Below are 22,042 nucleotides of genomic sequence, written 5' to 3'. Positions count from 1 at the left end.
GAACCACTGGTCTAGTAACTAAATAGCTTGTAGATCAGCTAAAATGTAACTGAAAACCTGAATATTTTTTTGCTATTTTGACTTGGAATCCTGAAAAGTAACCTTTTTATTGAATTTCAAATGCATTTAGTTATAGTAACTACATGGGGCACAAAAAGACAATGACATTTTAATACTAGTCATTAAAGGACCACTTCACCACTTTTCAACCTATCTTCATATAGTAGGTCCTCACAAATATGTCACAGTTTTTGTCCCATGGGAGGGCTGTGGGCAGTTCAGAAACCGTCTTCATCGATGGGGAATACAAGCTAATAGAAACTGCAGGCTTTCTAGTCCTGAAAAGTTGCAATGCGAAAATGGAAGCCATCATTCTCGCGATAATGAAAATCTAAACATTTTTGTAAAAATAAAATCTGCCGAATGATGATGTCACTGGAAGACGGTTTCTAAACTGCCCACAGCCCTCCTATGAGACACGGACCGAGTAGAAAATAATCGTGCCATTTTATCATGGTTATTAGTGAGGACCTATTATATGAAGATAGGTTGGAAAGTGGTGAAGTGGTCCTTTAAGTACTATAGTCATTTAATATAGTCGTGAAGTAATTAAAGTGGGTTTGGAATTGTAACAGCTGAAATCAATAATATATCAGTATTCTGATATTAACTTGCGGGCCGCATTAAGTGAAGGGCCGCCAGTTGCCCACCCCTGTACTAGACCAACTCAACTAGAGACTAGTTGAGTTGGTCTAGTAGTTAGTAGTTACTAGACCAACTCAACTAGACCAACTCAACTAGTTTAGTTTTTTTGCACAATACGTAAAGAAAGTCAGCAGGAAATGAAGGAGGCCTAAAGGTCTTATTTGGACTCCTCTCTTCAATAAACAAATAATAAATAAAAGATAATATCCCAACAAAACAAAACAACCACACAAGCATACATTATAACACAAACAAGCTTTAAAAACAAAAACATGCAAACAGGCATAAACAATAAAAAAAAAAAACATTAAATAAGAGATGAAAAACCATCTACCAAAATATCCACTTTAGTGGCTATTTTGAAATTGAAAAGATTTAAAAATGCTAAATCCTTTAGTGGGTAAACGCCCCTGCTTTAGAATGCTCGGACGAAAATATGGTGTCCGGACAAGGATGTTATTCTTTACAGTTAAGGATGTTATTCTCTCAAATAACTGCCTTGGAATCCTCATATAAACAGCTTTCTGTTAATCCTCGTAGAAACAGCTATAGGCCTGACGTCGAAATTAAAAAAAATGACTTTTTAAAATGTATTTTCTTCTGAAAAACCTCATGTTTCTATATCAGTGGTGCTCAAACTATTTCATGTCAAGGACACCAAACATTGTATAAATGTATTTGGCCTCCGACCCCCATCTGAAAATATGTTCTTGTTTCTAAACGGAACGACCTTTTTTTCTTCAATCCTTCTCGTTGCGTCTGATGTCACAATGACCTCCTGACCACATACAGGAAGTCAGGCATGTACAGACGCACACACACACACACACACACACACACACACGCACACGCACACGCGCACACACACACACACACGCACACGCACACACACAGAGGGGCAGTGTAGATAAATCCTTGGTGGTGTTTTGTCTGCCGTCTGTAAGAAGAGATAATATGCCTCTGATTCATGCTTCGTCTTGCGACGGCACCGCATGCCGAAACTCATGGCCACTGATCTACAAGCTCACACCGCGGTGCGAGCTTGTAGATCTGCTATAAGATCAGCTGTTTTGTGACACGCGACCAGAGACGAAATGTTTTTATAATCGTCATGGGGGCCCGTGCGTGCGTACGTGCGTAGTGGTATATCAATGTTCAAATGTATAATGTAGACATTCGCAGACGCTCCAGACATAGTGACTTAGAAAGTGCAAAAGATCAAAGTAATTGACTGCGTGTTCGTGTATGATGCAATTATGTGCTATGTCTCTCTCTGTCCGTGTGTGTGTGTGTGTGTGTGTGTGTGTGTGTGTGTGTGTGTGTGTGTGTGTGTGTGTGTGTGTGTGTGTGTGTGTGTGTGTGTGTGTGTGTGTGTGTGTGTGTGTGTGTGTGTGTGTGTGTGTGTGTGTGTGTGTGTGTGTGTGTGTGTGTGTGTGTGTGTTCTGGTATTTCTCATTAAATTGAGGTTTGAATTCATGCTAATCTTCATCACATTTTTAGACCTGTGGATGATTCTACAAATGTCTTCTAAATCCTGACAGTTTTCTGAAAAAAAAACATGTTTCTGTGTCAGTGGTTCTCAACCATTTTCATGTCAAGGACCCCAAAAATTATCTGTATTTGGCCGCAGACCCCCATCTGAAAATATGTTGGGTTAGCTTCAAAAGGAAAAAGCTGCTCTGCATAGAGATAACATGACCACGAAGCTAGAAGCTGCTGCTTCTAGCTTCTAGCTTCCTTGGTGTGAACGGGGCTTTAGGGATTATAATCTAATAGTGTGTTATCTTTGATCTCTTCCAGGGTTTCTGTGTTCGCTGAAACCATGTGCCTGGAGCATCAACGCCACATGTGGACTTGGACAAGCAGTTAAAGGGAAAGAATGTGTTGGTAATAAATGACCTCCTGATTTTCTGCTTACTTCCGTTGGTTAAGTTAATGCTCTGAGGCTCTATAGAGCACTGAAGTCTGGCGTCAATATTGGTAGAGGGCGCAAATCCACAGGTTCATGTACTTTTTATTTGCATTATAATCCCCATAGGGAGGATTTTAGAACGCCTCATATAAGAACCGTGTTTGAAAAATAATGTCATCACGGCCGTTTCACTCATATGGATATGAAGAATCAACTGACTGAGAGAAAACGCTATTGTTACTCAAACACATGGATGCGTGTCTGTGGAAGTTAGACTCAAACACATGGATGTGTGTCTGTGGAAGTTAGACTCAAACACACCGATGTGTGTCTGTGGAAGTTAGACTCAAACACACCGATGTGTGTCTGTGGAAGTTAGACTCAAACAGGTCGATGCGTGTCTGTGGATGTTGATGATATCAATGAAAATGCACTAGGACGTGTGTAATCCATCGGTTGGATAATAATAATAATAATAATAATAATAATAATAATAATAAAGCTTTATTTGTATAGCACCTTTTAAGAACAAGTCACAAAGTGCTTTTACAGAGAGACATATATAAAAACATAGCAAGGAGAACACACAATAGAATAAAATGCATGACAATAACAACAAGAAATCAATGAAATCACAAATCACATGGGTAGGGGGTTGAATGCAGCTTTGTAGAAATTAGTTTTAAGGAGTGATTTAAAACGGGGCACAGACTCGGCAAGCCTGATCTCTAGGGGCAAGGCATTCCAGAGAGTCGGTGCACAGATAGCGAATGCCTGGTCGCCTACAGTTTTTTTGCAGCCTGATTTCTTTTAAAAGAAGGGCCGTGCCGGATGAATGTAGGTCACGGGCTGGCTCGTAGGGGACAAGTAGGTCAGATATGTAAGAGGGAGCGTGTCCGGATCTAGCTTTGAAGGTGAATAAAAGTATTTTGAAATGTATTCTGTATGAGACAGGCAGCCAATGTAGGGTGGCCAGGATAGGGGTGATGTGATCGTATTTTTTGGAGCCTGTTAGGAGGCGAGCTGCAGCATTTTGAATGAGTTGTAACCGGTTGATGGATTTTTTTGAGAGGCAGGAGTATAGGGAATTACAGTAGTCTACACGGGAGTAAATTAAAGCGTGGATAACTTTAGTGAGGTCGGGGCGGGAGAGAAAGGGTTTGATTTTTGCAATGTTTCTAAGGTGAAAAAAATGAAGACTGGACAACTTTTGTTACGTGGCCGTCCAGGGAGAGGTCGGAATCCAGAAAGACACCCAGGTTTCTGGCTGTGGATTTTATATTGGGACGTAGGGAGCCGAGGCTAATTTCGAGATGTGCTCTGTCAGATGGTGGGCCAAATATTAATTTTTAATTAATTTTAGTTTTTGATTCATTTAGTTGGAGGAAGTTTATTGTCATCCAAGCCTTTATGTCGGCTAGGCATGAATGCAGTATGGCTATGCTGGAGGTGTCATGTCATGAAAAAAAACAATTCTAGAGTTGCAAATTGCGGCTAGGTAATCTGCCACATTCTAATAATAATAATAATAATAATGGATTTTATTTATAACGCACTTTACATTTGCAAGAATCTCAAAGTGCTACAGCAGTGAATAAAAGCAAAAGAAACAACACACCAAAAAACATCTAAAAGAACAGGAACATTTAAAGCATAAGGGCAAGGCTATATAAAAATGCTTTGGTAAAAAAAGGAAAGTTTTGAGTCCTCTCTTAAAAGCGTCTATACCGACTGTGGGGCTCTCAGGTGGGCGGGGAGAGCGTTCCACAGTTCGGGGGCGACCGAGCAGAAGGCCCGGTCAGCCATGGTGGTGCGTATAGGTCTGATATCATTATCTTCTTGTCTTTTGTTTCTCTGTTTTTCTGTGTCAATGTCCACAGATGTGAAGGAGTGTGAGGACAGTGTAACATTGTTTCTGTGTCAATGTCCACAGATGTGAAGGAGTGTGAGGACTGAGGACAGTGTAACATAGTTTCTGTGTCAATGTCCACAGATGTGAACGAGTGTGAGGACCGTGACATCGTCAGCATCTGTGGAGAACACGCACAGTGCATCAACACCGTTGGGAGCTTCACCTGTCGTTGCCACGACGGGTTCAAGGCCGTGGACTTCACCGCCTGGACGGGCCACTGCGAAGGCGAGTGTGGAGAGACGTCCGTCTGTATACTGACCCGCTGGCGTACCTATACCGACCGGCTTGCACCGCAGTGTTGTTTTAGTCTTTTAGTTTTTAGTCGTGGGTGGGTCTGCCTTGATGGCATTGTCGTAATGGCTGATTTTACACTTGCTGGAAATAGTGCAGATCTACAAGCTCTACAACGCGTCGCGGCTGCGACGTGAGCTGTGGTCATATTCCATCATGTTCACGTGCTTTTGGAGAGAAATGAGAATCAATACTGGCCAATGAAGGAACGGTATTTGAAGGCCCTAGAAAAAGACACCGGTTCTGTTCAGAATTTATTGTCTCCCGTCTGTCCACAAAATAATAGAAAATGCTCGATAGTGTGCTCGATGAGCCTGATCGATAAGGTGATCGTTATCAATAACAGTTAACGAGCTACATCCCTACTTATTAGACATGGACATGCTAATTGATTATTTCTCTCTCGGTCATGCAGACATTAATGAGTGCGAGGACAAGCTGATCTGTGGTCGCCACGCCAACTGTAGTAACACCATCGGTAACTACAGCTGCACCTGTGACACAGGATATGACCTCACGCCCACCCGTCACACAGGATATGACCTCACGCCCACCCGTGACAACTGCACAGGTGTGTTAACCCATTCTGACCTGAGATCAGATTCTAACGCACAGAAGAGTGGTGGTTCTTTAACGCATTTTGACCTGAGATCAGATTCTAAAAATGTCTTCAATCCTGACAGTTTAAAAAAAATAGCAGACCTACAAGCTCGTAGCGCGCCACTCAGTGGCGGAGTAGAATGCGGTTCTTTGATGCGCATTAGGATTCGAATGAGGCTTCACACCTGCCAAACAAAATGCACTTTCTGACAATGTGCAGCAGGATTCGTTTTAATCTCAGTAAAGCTTTCTGGTGTGAAGGCCACCTTAGATAGCATGTTATGTAGACATGGTATAATATGCAATATGCATAGTTTAGTTTCATTGTATCTGTGTTGTTTTTGGCAGCAAATTTAGATTTTAGTTTTAGTCATAGCCTCTTGAATAGTTTCATTTAGTCACATTTTAGTCACCTGGAATGTTTTAGTGTTTAGTCTAGTTTTAGTCGACTAAAATGTATTTTGGCGGGACTTGATGGCGTTGTGATTAGATGGCTGATTTTACATTTGCTGAAAATAGCCGATCTACAAGCTCACAACGCGTCGCGCTGCGAAACGTTGTGAGCTTGTAGATCGGCTATTTGTGTAAAATGACTTATAAGATCGGCTTTTAGATCGTTGTGAGCTTGTAGATCATTGTGAGCTTGTAGATCATTGTGAGCTTGTAGATCATTGTGAGCTTGTAGATCGTTGTGAGCTTGTAGATCGGCTATTTGTTTAAAATGACTTATACTGGATCTCTTTTTCCACTATAGAGCGTCGCAGTCTCTGAACAGCGAACAGCCCAGGAAATGAAAACGCAATGCATTTGTCCCATAGGCAGTTCTTATTTAATTTATTTAAAGACCTTTTAAGCGTCGTACGAAGCCAACTCTTGTCGTGACAAATCATGACAACACACACAATATTTTGGACCAAACAAATAATTACAAAGAAGAAAAAAAAAAAAAAAGTGTTTTAACCTGCCGTTCTTTTCTACTTTCTAATTCTTTGTTTGGCCCGAAAGATTCTGTGTGTTGTCATGATTTGTCACGACAAGAGTTGGCTTCGTACGACGCTTAAAAGGTCTTTAAATAAATTAAATAAGAACTGCCTATGGGGAAATGCATTGCGTTTTCATTTCCTGGGCCGTTCGTTGTTCTGAAAGGGGGAGGGACTGCGACGCTCTATAGTCCCTTCCTAACATTTTAGTCTAGTTTTTATTATTTGTTGACGAAATTGTCACTATATTTAGTCTCAGTTTTAGTCGTCGTAGCTTAGTTTTCATTTAGTTTTTGTCAGTGGGAAAAAAGGTAGTCGACGGACATTTTTCGCCTTAGTTTTAGTCGACGAAAACAACACTGCATTGTTCATATATTTTACTGTCAGACGGAGGTTAGATTCTTAGCTTACTTATGATCCTTGTACCGTAAATCGCTCTGGATAGGTTTAATGCCTAATGCCTAATTATAGACCGCACTATAAATGCATTGTATGTAGTCATAGCACGTCATAGTACATATGTATAGCATAGTATAGTATATATGCATAGTTTATTGTGTATAGTATGTATATATAGTATGTATAGTTTCATTATATAGATATTCCACTGTTACGTTCTTAGCTTACGCATGTTTCATGATAACTATGTATTATGTATGTGATGTATTCCCATGCTTTTTGTTCTTGCTTAATGTAAATCGCTCTGGATTAAGAGCGTCTGCCAAATGGTAAATGGTAAATTGTAGAATGCATGTTGTGTGTTAATGAGAAAATACTTGAACGGTCACTCTTATCCTTTACTCTCCACCCTATTCTATTGGCGTCTTCTTACAAAGCTTATGAAAAATAATTACATTTGGAGTATTCTTCATCATGATGATAATGTATGATTTCTCGTGTCTCACTCTCTCTCTGGCAGACATTGATGAGTGTTCGTACGCGGAGATATGTGGTCCAGAGGAAATCTGTACCAACATGATGGGTACCTACAGCTGTACCCGCTGTGAGGCGGGATACCGCCGTACCCCCACCAATGGCTGCAAGGGTGAGTTTAACCCCCACAATGGCTGCAAGGGTGAGTTTAACCCCCACCAATGGCTGCAAGGGTGAGTTTAACCCCCACCAATGGCTGCAAGGGTGAGTTTAACCCCCACCAATGGCTGCAAGGGTGAGTTTAACCCATTCTGGGCCTGAACCCCTTTTTGGTGTTTTAAACTATAGCATTTTGTTATACTTTAGCTATTGAAAAATAGCAGATCTACAAGCTTGTAGATATAATTTGACCATAATTTTACTATTATATCACATGAACTATTGAACATGAATGTGTGTGTGAATGGGTGAATTGATGCACAATCTATGTAAAGGTGTGTGAATGTGTGTGTGAATGGGTGAATGTAATGCACAATCTATGTAAAGGTGTGTGAATGTGTGTGAATGGTGTCAAGGAATTTGGGTGGTTAAACATAGAAAACACCTCAAGGCAGTTATAGCTCTTATCTGTTGTAAAGGCAGCTATGTTTAAACACAGCTGTGGTTTACTGTCTGTTGTAAAGCCTTATTGCCTTAGACCTGTGTTTTCTCCACCTGTTGTAAATCAGTGTTGCCTTAAGACGTTCCCCTTGGTTGGGGTAGGGGTGGAGACTGATTGAGTATATCTAGGCTGTCTTCTCAAACGTATGGTGTGACACACAGCCGTGGGTTTCCATTACATGTCATTGTGGTATACATTGAATGTAAGTTGTGTGCTCTCCTTGATGGTACCTCAATAATAATTACTCAATCTTTAAAACGCTTCTTTGCCTCAATTGATTGTCTCTTCTCTTTACTGAACTGAGTTCCCAATACAGAATTGCATGGACAATCGGTGAATGTAATGCACAATCTATGTAAATGTGTGTGTGAATGGGTGAATGTAATGCACAATCTATGTAAAGGTGTGTGGATGTGTGTGTGTGTGTGTGAATGGGTGAATGTAATGCACAATCTATGGCTACGTTTACATGAGCAGTTAAATCCCCTTTTCATTCCGAATAGAATTTCAATCCTATTAAACGTTGTTATGTAAACACCTACAAAAACTTACATCCGAATGAAAACGCTCGATGCGATCTAAAAACCATTCCGATGTCACTGGCCGGATTACTCCGATGTTCAATGCGATTGAAAGAAAATTGGACTCATGTATACACTAATTCGGATGTAAGTTCATTCTGGTCTTTCTGAGCATGCTCCAAGGCGCTCATATCCAAGGCGCGCCGAGGAGTTTGCACATAGAGCGCGTTATTTCGTTCCTTTTTTCAGATCCGAAATCCACAAAAAAACGTGGAGCAGCAGCAGATGACGATAACCCTGATCTGTGTGTGTGTGTGTGTTCAACGGTCTCTCTCTCTCTCTCTCTCTCTCTCTCAAAAATAACGAGCGACCCGATACAATAATAATCAGTGTTGCGTGCCCTGGCCGTGCTGTAGATAATAAAGTACAAATAAAAACGAGATGATCACCTTCCCAGCGGAGAAGCGGAGCCGCAGCGGGTGGGGAAAAAAAGACGGTAAACATATTTGCCCGTCCCTATCCAACCAGCAGCCTCAAAGCTACTTCAATGAAATGATGGGATTTCAAAGTATCGTCTTTCGTCTGTAATATGTTGTTGAGACAGTCACAATGAATGAACTGCCTATATTTTATGTGTCCAACAGATGGCGTAGTTTCACGTGAATTAACATGTATCATGTCTTCTATCACTTCTCCATATAAACACTCATTCGGAATGACCATTTCCCATGTAAACAAGCGGGAAAAAACATTACATCGGATGTATTTTATTCTGAAGTATTTATTCGGAATGATCACCCTTCATGTAAACGTAGCCAGTGTAAAGGTGTGTGAATGTGTGTGTGAATGGGTGAATGTAATGCACAATCTATGTAAAGGTGTGTGAATGTGTGTGTGAATGGGTGAATGTAATGCACAATCTATGTAAAGGTGTGTGAATGTGTGTGAATGGGTAAATGTAATGCACAATCTATGTAAAGGTGTGTGAATGTGTGTGAATGGGTGAATGTAATGCACAATCTATGTAAAGGTGTGTGAATGGGTGAATGTAATGCACAATCTATGTAAAGGTGTGTGAATGTGTGTGTGAATGGGTGAATGTAATGCACAGTCTATGTAAAGGTGTGTGAATGTGTGTGTGAATGGGTGAATTAGATAAAGGCGCTATATGAATGCACCATGTACCATTCATCATCCACCTCCATCTCCTCCCACCCCGTCCAGACATTGATGAACCATAGATTAACCCTAACCTCCATCTCCTCCCACCCCGTCCAGACATTGATGAACCATAGATTAACCCTAACCTCCATCTCCTCCTACCCCGTCCAGACATAGATGAACCATAGATTAAACCTAACCTCCATCTCCTCCCACCCCGTCCAGACGTAGATGAATGCGACGACGACCCAACGCTTTGCGGCGGCGAGACCAAGGGCCGGTGTGAGAACCGCCCCGGGAGCTTCGTATGCGACTGTTCGCTCGGCTACAGTAACTACGGCAACGACAAGACCCCATGCTCTGGTGAGTAACTACGGCAACGACGAGACCCCGTACTCCGGTGAGACACGACGTCACACATTTCAGGATTTCTGTAACTCTTTGTTTTCTTGCAGTGTTGATTTCGTCGACTAAAACTGTGCCGGAAAATTCTCATTTGTGTGTGTTTTTATATCAAAGGTCCATAAAAAATATTTGTTTAATTACTTCCTGAAAACAAAAACAAAACATGACGACGCGTCGAGACCCACACCGATAAACGCCAATAAAAATGAAGCTCACCTGTTTGATTCCCATTGCATCACCGTCCTCCTCCTCCTCGTCCTCCTCCTGTTTGATTCCCATTGCCTCATTGTCCTCCTCCTCCTCCTCCTCCTTCCCCTCCTCCTCCTCCTCCTCCTCCTCCTGTTTGATTCCCATTGCCTCATTGTCCTCCCCCTCCTTCCCCTCCTCTTCCTCCTCCTCCTCCTCCTCCTCCTTCCCCTCCTCCTCCTCCTCCTCCTGTTTGATTCCCATTGCCTCATTGTCCTCCCCCTCCTTCCCCTCCTCTTCCTCCTCCTCCTCCTCCTCCTCCTCCTCCTCCTCCTACAGCTGGTTTTGATTAAAAAACTACTCAGTTTTTAATCCAATTCAAGATGACATCCAGACAGTATATTACTCGTTTTAAACTTATTAATCATCAGGCTAATATATGTGACCAGATTTGACTAAGAAACTGCCATCGCGCAAAATTTTACAGCTTTTTCCCCCAAAATGAGTTAATAGCACAGGCAGACTCTTCACAAGCATGTCTGAAATAAGTGTCAGAGCTGAAATGTATAACATGATGTAGCTAGGTGTAATGTTAGAAACCACAGAAGACATGTAAATATGAAATACATGCTTAAACATGTAGCTAGGTGTAATGTTAGAGAACACATAAGACATGTAAATATGAAATAAATGCTTAAACATGTAGCTAGGTGTAATGTTAGAAACCACAGAAGACATGTAAATATGAAAAAAATAAATAAATAAATCCAATGGCAGTCAAATTTGGGTATAGGTTAGAAATATCCCCTGGCTTTGCCCCACGTCTCTCTGTCACTTCTCTCTGTCACGGACGTGCGTGCGTGTGTGTGCGTGCGTGCGTGTGTGCGTGCGTGCGTGCGCTCCCAAATGCGTGTCTTCTGTTTTCTGCAGTTAACAATACTGTTAATATTATAGTTTGTTGTCATGTGACTTGTTGCAGAGCTGAAGTGTGACCAGTTCAAACCAGACTCAGGTGAACAGGTGAGTTGCATCATCATCAGATAGAGAATCTTCAGCCCACAACGTGCGTGTGTGCGTGCGTGCGTGCATGTGCATGTGTCCGTGTGCATGTGTCCGTGTTTGTGTGTGCGTGTGCGTGTGCGTGTGTGCGTGTGCGTGTGTGCGTGTGCGTGTGCGCGTGTGCGTGTGTGGTAGGTAAATCAATGTTCAAATGTATAATTTAGACATTCGCAGACGCTCCAGAGTGACTTAGATCAAAGTAATTGACATGAACCCAAAACTGAATTCAGATTTTGTTTTCCTTTTTTTATTTTTCAGTTCGCCTCTCGGCTACCGTATGCTATACACTCTGGGCTCATGTTAGCTTACCGTTGATTTAGCTGTTTAGGCAGAAAGAATGCCTCGTCTCTCCTAATCCAGGGCGCTCTCCGTGGTTCTGAACGGATCGATATACTGGCGCTTCATTTCTGCTCCTCATCCGTCTCTCCCTCAAAATATGAACGCTTTTTGGATCATATATCGTATAAATTAAAACGATAGCAATGTAAGCTAGCAATGCAAAGCAAACCTTTTTCCGGATTGTTTCCGGGTCATGGGTTTCAGAGTAAAAGAGCTCCTATTTTGAAGGATTCCCAGCACGGATTGTGTTAATGCAGCCATTCATTTACTAACCACTTTCAAGTTGTGCTCTCAATGCGTCTCCAAGCCCCGCGTTGATAGCTTATAATATAGATCCTCTATTTCCGGTGAGGGTTATATGTTGTAACTTATTTTTTTGCCGCACCCGAAATTACGCTTCTGCTTTATCTGTCTGTCTGTCTGTCTGTCTGTCCACCCATCTCTCTCTCTCTCCCTCTCTCTCTCCCCCCCCCCCCCCAGTCCGGTCTGAGTGAAATCCGGTCCCTGATGTTGAGGAACTGTGACGCCCTGTCCAACAGAACCTCGGGTGATGGAAACCCAATGCTAGAGGTAGAACACAACACACCATATATTCTGTATTTAAGTCTGACGTCATTTTATAGTCCGTTACGTACGGGTCCAAGTGGCACCAGCTTCTCATTGTAAATAGCAATATCTAAACGCGTGAATCTTTTTACAATAACGTTATTTTTCAGAAAGGAAGCCATTGAGGGTTAAAATGGGTCTTAATGCTTCCAAAAAAAAGAAAAAGAAATAGGAAAAAAAAAAAAAACAGGAAAAACAAATAGGAAAAAATAGGGAAAAAATAGGAAAATAATTAGGGAAAAAAAATAAGAAATCATTTCTTAATATTTCTCATTTATTATTTCTTATTATTTCTGATTTCTGATTTCTTATTATTTCTCATATAGCGGTAATGGGTGTGACAAATCTCATAAATTCAAATCGAACAAATCTCAAATCGAACAAATCTCTATAATAAGAAATGAGAAATAATAAGAAATGAGAAATGAAAAATGAGAAATGAGAAATAATAAGAAATGAGAAAAATAACTCTATGGGGACACAAAAGCGACACAAAAGTAGGACCCGCGTATAATTAGTTTTGTATTCAGTATAAAGACAAAACTAATTATACGCGTTTGAACGTCTCATCTTTTACTCACGTCTCTGTCGCTGTGTCGTCCCCCCCCCCCCCCCCCCCCCCCCCTGTATCCGCACAGCAGATGTTCAACGCGGTGGGCGACGTGCTGGAGTCTCCCTCTAACCTGGACAGCGGCGCCAAGGTGTCGGGGCTGCTAGTGGTGGTGGAGGACGCCATGAGGCTGCTGGGAGCCCAGCTGGCCGACAACCAGACCCACCGACTGGAAACCAACCAGACAGGTACAACCAGACCCACCGACTAGAAACCAACCAGACAGGTACGTAGACAACCAGACCAACCGACTAGAAACCAACCAGACATGTACGCAGACAACCTGACCCACCGACTAGAAACCAACCAGACAGGTACGCAGACAACCAGACCCACCGACTGGAAACCAACCAGACAGGTACACAGACAACCAGACCCACCGACTAGAAACCAACCAGACATGTACGCAGACAACCAGACCCACCGACTAGAAACCAACCAGACAGGTACGTAGACAACCAGACCAACCGACTAGAAACCAACCAGACATGTACGCAGACAACCTGACCCACCGACTAGAAACCAACCAGACAGGTACGCAGACAACCAGACCCACCGTGTGCTGCCCTTGCAACACGTGCCCATGTGTAGCTAGACAGCTAGTTAACAGTGTTCTGAGATCCTCCAATAAAGAGACAAGGCTTGACTTTGTTGAATTTACTGAGTCTCTGCAGGTAATTTTGTAAAACTGAAACAGTACAGAAATAAACATAAAAATGAATTAGCACACATGTACTGTAAATAAACACAACAAAGGAATTACCACACAGGTAAATGTGTGTGATTAATAGTATGCCTTGTAGGCTATTTGCATTGAACTAGTAGGAACACAAAGTTGAAACACAGAAAGCACTGCAGCCACTGCTGCAGTAAGCTAAATGTTGTTAAGCTAACATGTGCTTACACTATTACCAAACAAACAATTAACCTAGCTTACACAGGAAAGTTGCAAACATCATTCATCATGAAATATAAACATCCCATTGATTAACTACAACTAAAATGTACTTACAGACAAATAATGTCCAAGGCAAAGGCATATAAGAAGAATTCTCAGCAGACCATGTGCACAGCTCACTGTTCTGTGGGAAATGCTGACTCAACTGAGTTTCGTTTTACTGGGAAATGCTGGCCCTACTGAGTTTCGTTTCACTTTCTACTTCCACCACTGGAGGGCAGTAAAACCTGTTACAATACACTTCACCTTTTAATGTAACTTAATTAAATGACAGAATTATTAAACATTTACCAAACTGCCATTCCAAAGGCAGCACACTCCCCGCTTTGGTACAATAACATTGTATCACTATATCAACCTTAAGGGAACCTTGGATGCAAGTAATAACGTAAAAGTTCTTTCAAGAAGTCTGGCTGGGGAACTAAGAACTCTGAGACTGGCCTCAGAAACATCTTCACAATTCTGTTCTTCAGTTGACATAGAATCAGCTCAGTGTGAGCTGCTCTGATAGACATGTTTGTCCCTGATGGTCAGGGACATGGGTAGTGCTGATTTGTCGTCATCCTTGGACTACACCCAAGGTTGTCTGTCCTCTCTGTGGGACCTGCATCTTCCTTACAGGCTGTAGAGTTGGAACCACGATGCTGTATCATACCACTGTAGCCTTCAGTCACTTGGATGCTTTTTGGGTATGGGCTGAAACAGGATGTGTGACCCCTTTGCAGAACGTTTGCTTTGTATACGTTGACCTCTGATGGTTTGTGGACTGTTTCCAAGCACACTTCACCCACGACGACCCATCCTAGGTCTAGTCGCTGTGCGTAAGGAGCATTGTGGGGCCCGTTTATTAGCTCACGCACCTTGTGCACCCTTAAGATGTCTCTTCCTAAGAGCAAGAGGATTGGAGCGCCTGGGTCCACAGGTTGCATCTTCTTGGCAATTGGCCGTAGGTGGGAGTGATGCTGTGCCACTTCTGGTGAGGGTATTGCTGTCCTATCATCAGGAACCATGTCGCACTCGATTAGGGTTGGTAAAGGAAGTTGTAATTTTCCATCAATAGACTCGATGATGAAGTTACTAGCTCTTCTACCTGACGTCTCTGTTGTCCCTGAACAGGTTCTCAGTGTATAATGAGATGAATTGGCCTCGACCTTGAAGAGGTCAAAGAACTCTGTCTTGGCAAGAGACTTGTTACTTTGCTCATCGAGCACCGCGTACATCTTAATAGCTCTCCCTTTTTGTCCTGCAGGATGTACTTTTACCAAACAGATCTTGGAGTAGGAGCGTGGGCTTTCTCCACTTACACATATCTTTGTGCAACTTGAGGTGACTGTACTCCCACTTGGCTCCCCGCTGTCTTGCTTGTCAGCCTGAATACTCTCTGAAGCCTCTTGAGGAGGAGGACCTGGATGCAAGGCAGTGGTGTGTTTGTCGCTATTACACTCAAAGCACATTATTGCCACCTTACAGTCTTTCGCCACGTGTTGCGTGGACCCACAGCATCTGTAGCAAATTCTGTTCTCTCTCAGGTATGCTTTGCGTTCTTCCATGGGTTTTCCTCTGAATACTTTACACTTTTTCAGTGGGTGGGGCATCTTGTGTATAGGACATTGCATATTTGGTCCCTCCAATTTCTGTTGAACAGGTATGTTGTCACTATCATCCAGCGATTCTGCAACAACATCAGTCGTGTGTGCACTTACAGAGGCTTTCCAGCTGGACTTTGCAGGTTTCTCTGTCTGTGGTGTACAATAACTGTCGGATGTGGGAGAAAAGAAGCTTGGATCATTCCTCACCTTTGCCTGGTTTCTCACAAACCTAGAGAAGACACAAAAAGGTGGAAAAGTCACTGCATTCTCCTCTTTGTACTTGGATCCCAGAGCTCTCCATTTCTCCTGGAGGCTGTATGGGAGTTTCTCCACAATGGGTTTTACCCCACGAGGAGTATCCAAATATAAGAGGCCTGTTAGGTAACCATCCTCTTTGGCACATTCCAATTCCAAGAGAATGTCAACTAGTTCTCTTAGCTTGATATTGTCTCCGTTATTTAGTTTTGGAAAGTTGTCAATCTTTTTTAGCAGTGCATCTTCGATGACCTCTGGCGCCCCATAACATTCTTCCAGACGTTGCCAGACGGTGTAGAGGCCTGCTTCAGGTTTGAGAACATATACAGAGCGGATGGTTTTTGCCTGTTCTGATGACTCAGGCCCAAGCCATTTTGTCATCAGGTCCAATTCTTCCCTCGCTGACATGTTTAAGTCCTTAGTTGTACTGTGAAAGGACGCTTTCCATGACATGTAATGTTCAGGTTGATCGTCAAATTGAAGAAGACCTGAACTGATCAATTCTCTGCGTATCAGGTATCTAGCAAAGTCTTGTGCACCTGGAGGCTCAGGTGAGTAGTAGTCTTTAAAAGGATTGCCTGAGTGTTGTGGAAGATTGAGGTATGTCTTGGTTGGTTGTGTGCTCTTTGTTGGCTCTTCTCTTTTAATTTCAACACTTCCATACTGTGGAAGTTGGTTAACATGGGTGCCTTTGTCAACAGCTGGATTAGCACCAGGGGTTCTTAAAGGCTTCTCGTCCCTCTCAGGTGAACTCACTGGTGAGTGCTTGGGAAGCTGCTGGACGTATTCTTTAGCACGTTGCACTGAGTTGAGAGGCTGCTGAAGAACCGGGGGCAATGGTGTTTGATTAGCATGTTGTGCTGGGATGACAGATTGTTGTAGAGCAGGGGGCATCAGTGTTTGATTAGCATGCTGCTGCACGTACTCTATGGTAAGTTGGGCTGAGTTGAGAGCTTGTTGTAGAACAGGGTGTTCTTCCACGTCCTGGTAGTCGTCCTCACTTTCACTCTCCACAGCTTCCTCATAGACTGCGGCTTCAGCAGAGGCAGCAGCAGCAGCCCTCTGAGACTGGAGAATATGGAAGGTGGCGTCAAGTTCAGCCTTTTGTTTGATCACTTCAGCTTCTTGTTTAGCAAATGCCACTTCAGCCTGAGCAGCCTTTGCCTTAGCCTGTGCTTTTACATATAAAGACGTTATTGAGGATCGTGATGACTGACTGGATGCCTTAGAGGATGCATTAGATTTAGATTTGATTGAAGACTTGTGAGAGGACTTGTGCGAAGACTTGGGTGAAGACTTGTGTGAAGACTTGTGTGAAGACTTGACAGAATCAGCTTGAGATGCCTCATGCTCCTCCTCTTGTTCTGTTAGTGCCGGGATTTCTGAATCCTCTTTCTCCTCTTCTTGTTCATCATTAACATTCATTGTGTATTTCTTTCCTGAGCGTAGACTCATGATTGCTGATTATGATCTTGTGCGGAGCCCGCTGTACTTGTTGTCTTTTTACTGTGCTGCCCTTGCAACACGTGCCCATGTGTAGCTAGACAGCTAGTTAACAGTGTTCTGAGATCCTCCAATAAAGAGACAAGGCTTGACTTTGTTGAATTTACTGAGTCTCTGCAGGTAATTTTGTAAAACTGAAACAGTACAGAAATAAACATAAAAATGAATTAGCACACATGTACTGTAAATAAACACAACAAAGGAATTACCACACAGGTAAATGTGTGTGATTAATAGTATGCCTTGTAGGCTATTTGCATTGAACTAGTAGGAACACAAAGTTGAAACACAGAAAGCACTGCAGCCACTGCTGCAGTAAGCTAAATGTTGTTAAGCTAACATGTGCTTACACTATTACCAAACAAACAATTAACCTAGCTTACACAGGAAAGTTGCAAACATCATTCATCATGAAATATAAACATCCCATTGATTAACTACAACTAAAATGTACTTACAGACAAATAATGTCCAAGGCAAAGGCATATAAGAAGAATTCTCAGCAGACCATGTGCACAGCTCACTGTTCTGTGGGGAAATGCTGACTCAACTGAGTTTCGTTTTACTGGGAAATGCTGGCCCTACTGAGTTTCGTTTCACTTTCTACTTCCACCACTGGAGGGCAGTAAAACCTGTTACAATACACTTCACCTTTTAATGTAACTTAATTAAATGACAGAATTATTAAACATTTACCAAACTGCCATTCCAAAGGCAGCACACACCGACTGGAAACCAGACAGGTACACAGACAACCAGACCCACCGACTAGAAACCAACCAGACAGGTACGCAGACAACCAGACCCACCGACTAGAAACCAACCAGACAGGTATGCAGACAACCAGACCCACCGACTAGAAACCAACCAGACAGGTACGCAGACAACCAGACCCACCGACTGGAAACCAACCAGACAGGTACACAGACAACCAGACCCACCGACTAGAAACCAACCAGACAGGTACACACCAGGGGGCCGAACGGTTTGCTGAGCGGTCTTGATATCGGAAGGTCGCTAGTTCGTATCCCCGGACCGGCACGTTAAAATTACCACCGCTGAAGTGCCCTTGGACAAGGCATTGAACCCCTATACCATGAAATGTTCTATGAGCAGGGCCTGGCTGTAAACAAGTTCTTGAGCTTAGTCCAGTTACCCTGGGTAAACCTAGTAACTTTCTTTCTTTCTTTCTAACCAGGGCAGTCAGACAGATATTTTGTGAAGCCACTAAGGAAATCGGGACTTCCTGAAAGTTCATATAATGGCCTGTTGTGGCGCTGTCATTGGGCCCAAAAAAACCCATATCTCCATAGAGCTCCATGTATTTGTATTTGGACCCCAACTTCACCTAGACTGTATTACCTTAACACATTGAGTACGCCGACTGCCTTCAAAATATAGGCTATAGAATACCGGAGGTGTCTGATCGCTTTTACTTTGAAAGCCATGAACCGGAAACACTTTCCTAAAAAAGTTGACTTTACAAAGTGACCTCAACATCCCCGATCATCTTAATATATTGTTTTACGCTCCAAAAAGCGTTCATATTTTGCGGGAGAGACGGATGAGGAGCAGAAAATAAGCGCCAGCATATCGCTCTATTCATCACCACGGAGAGCGCCCTGGATTAGGAGCTACGAGTCATTCTTTCCGTCTCGCTAACGTGGGAGTCAATAATAAGCTAATAGTTGCACTGAGCGTTAGCATACGGCAAGCGAAAAGCGAAATGCCAAAAAAATAAATAGGAAAAATTCTGAATATTAATATCTCGCCCCGCATCGCTGGGATGTCGCTAGGACGTCCTCAGACGTCCTTAGAACTCTACGTTCGGTATCCTATGACGTTCTCAGGCGTCCTACGTGCTGTAAGTGTTAATAAACATGGTCATGAATACTTTCTGCTTCCAGTCACTAGTTTAAAGTCTCATTTGTCATGTCATAATATTCTTTTTGGAAAAGTATGGTCCCATTTATTAAATTTTTTTACCATAAAGTCGCGTATGTTCTGAGGGGCGTGGCTACCGTTACAGTCTATGAACGGGAGCCACCCCCCCGTTCGAGTCAAAATAAAAACCAACGAAGAAGAAGGGGGGAAGTCCCGCCTCGTTGTCTGGGCCAGCCAATGGGCCAGCTGGGCCCAAACGGATCTAGAAAGATGGCGATTTACAATTCAAGGACTGACTGGCTTCATTTTACGTCCATATCAGACCCGGAGAACACTTTGTCCATATTTCTTTACAGTCTATGGCACGCACGCACGCACGCACGCACGCTGACAGTGGGTTTTCTGTTTCTGCGTTTAGAGGCAAAGCTCGCTGTGAGGAAGGGACACACTCCGCCCACTGGACTAATCCATCTGACCAATGAGAACGCTGCTCTAGACACTGACTGGGAGACGGCCAGTGGGAACGGAACGTACCCAGGTAAACAGGCAGCTGATTGGTTGATCCACCGTAGACATGTTATGAGCTATAAATGTGACTAAATTTGAAATTTGAATATTAGTTTTTTCATGTCATGTGAAAGCAGGAAATTATAGCTTCAAATTGACATATTGGTTGTTCAGTTTGACCCTCCAGTTTTGGAGATATGGCTTATAGAGTAATGTCTTGCAGAGAAACAGCGAGTTGAGAAAACATGCTTGAAAAGGTTCACTTCTGTGGTCTCTAACATTACACCTAGCTACATGTTTAAGCATTTATTTCATATTTACATGTCTTCTGTGGACTCTAACATTACACCTAGCTACATGTTTAAGCATTTATTTCATATTTACATGTCTTCTGTGGACTCTAACATTATACACCTAGCTACATGTTTAAGCATTTATTTCATATATTTACATGTCTTCTGTGGTCTCTAACATTACACCTAGCTACATGTTTAAGCATTTATTTCATATTTACATGTCTTCTGTGGACTCTAACATTACACCTAGCTACATGTTTAAGCATTTATTTCATATTTACATGTCTTCTGTGGTCTCCAACATTACACCTAGCTACATGTTTAAGCGTTTATTTCATATTTACATGTCTTCTGTGGACATTACACCTAGCTACATGTTTAAGCATTTATTTCATATTTGCATGTCTTCTGTCGACATTACACCTAGCTACATGTTTAAGCATTTATTTCATATTTACATGTTGATTTCAGCTCTGACACTTATTTCAGACATGCTCCAGTATGTGAAGAGTCTGCCTGTGCTATTAACTCATTTTTGAAAAAGCTAAAAGCTGGTGAAAAGCTGGATTTTGCACGATGGCTCTCAGCAGGCTCTCAGTCAGATCTGGTCACAAATGGTGATCCATCGCAGACATGTTATGAGCTATTCTTTCCGCTGAGACATTCCATGCAGGTCATTAACCCGTTCTGACCAGATTCTAAAAATGTCTTCTACATCCTGACAGTTTATCATTCTGACCTGAGATCAGATTCTATTCTATTCACCTGTCCAGGTCATTAACCCATTCTGACCTGAGATCAGATTCTAAAAATGTCTTCTACATCCTGACAGTTTTCTGAAAAAGCTATGTATCAGTCGTTCTTCGATTTTTCAAAAATAGCAGACCTACAAGCTCTATGAGCTTGTAGATCTGCTATTTTTCAATAGCTATAAAGCATAACATAATGCTAACACCAAAAGGGGTTCCCTCCAAGAATCCCGCCCAGTAGGTTAATCCTACATTACTTTTCCAAGTGTCGGAGTTCTGAAGCGCTCGTCGGAAGAGGATCATTGTTGAGTTTATATTGTTAAATACAATCAGACAGGACTGAATGGGTTGTCTATCGGCTGGTGTTGCAACTCTAGATTTAATCTTACAAAAGATCTAGTGTTGAAAATTGGGCCTCCTCTCCTCTCCTCTCCTCTCCTCTCCTCTCCTCTCCTCTCCTCTCCTCTCCTCTCCTCTCCTCTCCTCTCCTCTCCTCTCCTCTCACAGGTTTCACTGTCGTTGCATTGGTGAGCTACAAGAACCTGGAGAGGTCCGTTAACCACTCCTTTGACAGTCTCAGAGGAGGAGGAGGAGGAGGACTCTACCAGAGGGACGGAGAGGACCCTGTGAACATCCAGATCTTCTCTAAGGTGGTGTCTGCCGTGGTGTCCAACCCTTCCACAGAACACCTGGACACTCCCATCGGCCTCACGCTGAGACACCTGCAGGTGGGACAATATTATCTACCCTCTGGTCTACAATGATACAGACTGCATAGGGGCATAGTTCTACGAGCTCGTAGATCTTGTAGATCTGCTATTTTCAAAAGAAGAGATTCATTTTTATACATTCGCAAACTTGTGAAATGGGGACATCCTACTATAAATGTGCGACGGCTCTGTGTGTCTGCGTGCGTGCGTGTGCGTGTGCGTGCACGGTTGTAATGAACGTAACTCGAGAACCGTTCGCCCCACCGACTTCACATTCGACACACGCGTTCCACACCCCCGCAGGGAGTGCAGTGCCTGGTGTCGAGTCGGTCGGACCCACGGTTCTCCAGAACCACCACAAAGGGCTCTGCTCAGGCTCTGCCAGTGGGCCTAATCAGCCTCGCCTGTACAATTCCCAGCCTCTGCCTCAGCCAATTGATTGCCATGACAACCCCCACACCTGACAACACTGCAACACAGACAGAGGCAGACAGATACAGAGATCTCCATATACATCGACACAATCGTAGACAGGAACACCCACAAACGTCACATCCGGTTTCAGCCCGAGGTAAAGAAAATGGTCTTCCCCATAGAGTTATAATAGCGTACGATCCTTTTGGATCACTTTCAGAGCCATTTGTTGGATGATAGAAATATTGACAGCCAAGGAAAACCCATCAGAAGTACATCTGTAACACTCGCCCTCGGAAAGTTGACTTATTATTACGTATATGAGACGATTTAATCTGTCATGGCGGAACGTCAAC

At 42.9% G+C, this 22,042-nt stretch overlaps 1 protein-coding gene across 2 annotated transcripts in view; it reads left to right on the top strand.

The window, feature by feature from the left end:
• Positions 1-22,042, top strand: part of LOC310858144 (adhesion G protein-coupled receptor E5-like) — a 49,118-nt gene that overhangs the window by 2,461 nt on the left and 24,615 nt on the right. Inside the window, exons 2-11 of one of the 2 annotated variants that reach the window (XM_083764226.1) lie at positions 2,506-2,592; positions 4,611-4,754; positions 5,236-5,391; positions 7,320-7,445; positions 9,842-9,979; positions 11,187-11,227; positions 12,086-12,175; positions 12,853-13,009; positions 19,429-19,548; positions 21,070-21,290. In XM_083764226.1, coding sequence (XP_083620352.1) covers positions 2,506-2,592; positions 4,611-4,754; positions 5,236-5,391; positions 7,320-7,445; positions 9,842-9,979; positions 11,187-11,227; positions 12,086-12,175; positions 12,853-13,009; positions 19,429-19,548; positions 21,070-21,290 — 1,280 coding nt within the window. Of the gene's footprint in view, positions 1-2,505; positions 2,593-4,610; positions 4,755-5,235; positions 5,392-7,319; positions 7,446-9,841; positions 9,980-11,186; positions 11,228-12,085; positions 12,176-12,849; positions 13,010-19,428; positions 19,549-21,069; positions 21,291-22,042 lie in introns of both variants that reach the window. The other variant, XM_083764225.1, reaches the window with a different exon arrangement.

The sequence above is a fragment of the Protomyctophum parallelum genome (assembly GCF_964188405.1).
Source record: "Protomyctophum parallelum genome assembly, chromosome: 5".
Lineage (NCBI taxonomy): Eukaryota > Metazoa > Chordata > Actinopteri > Myctophiformes > Myctophidae > Protomyctophum > Protomyctophum parallelum.
This window is presented reverse-complemented; position numbering and strand designations above follow the sequence as displayed.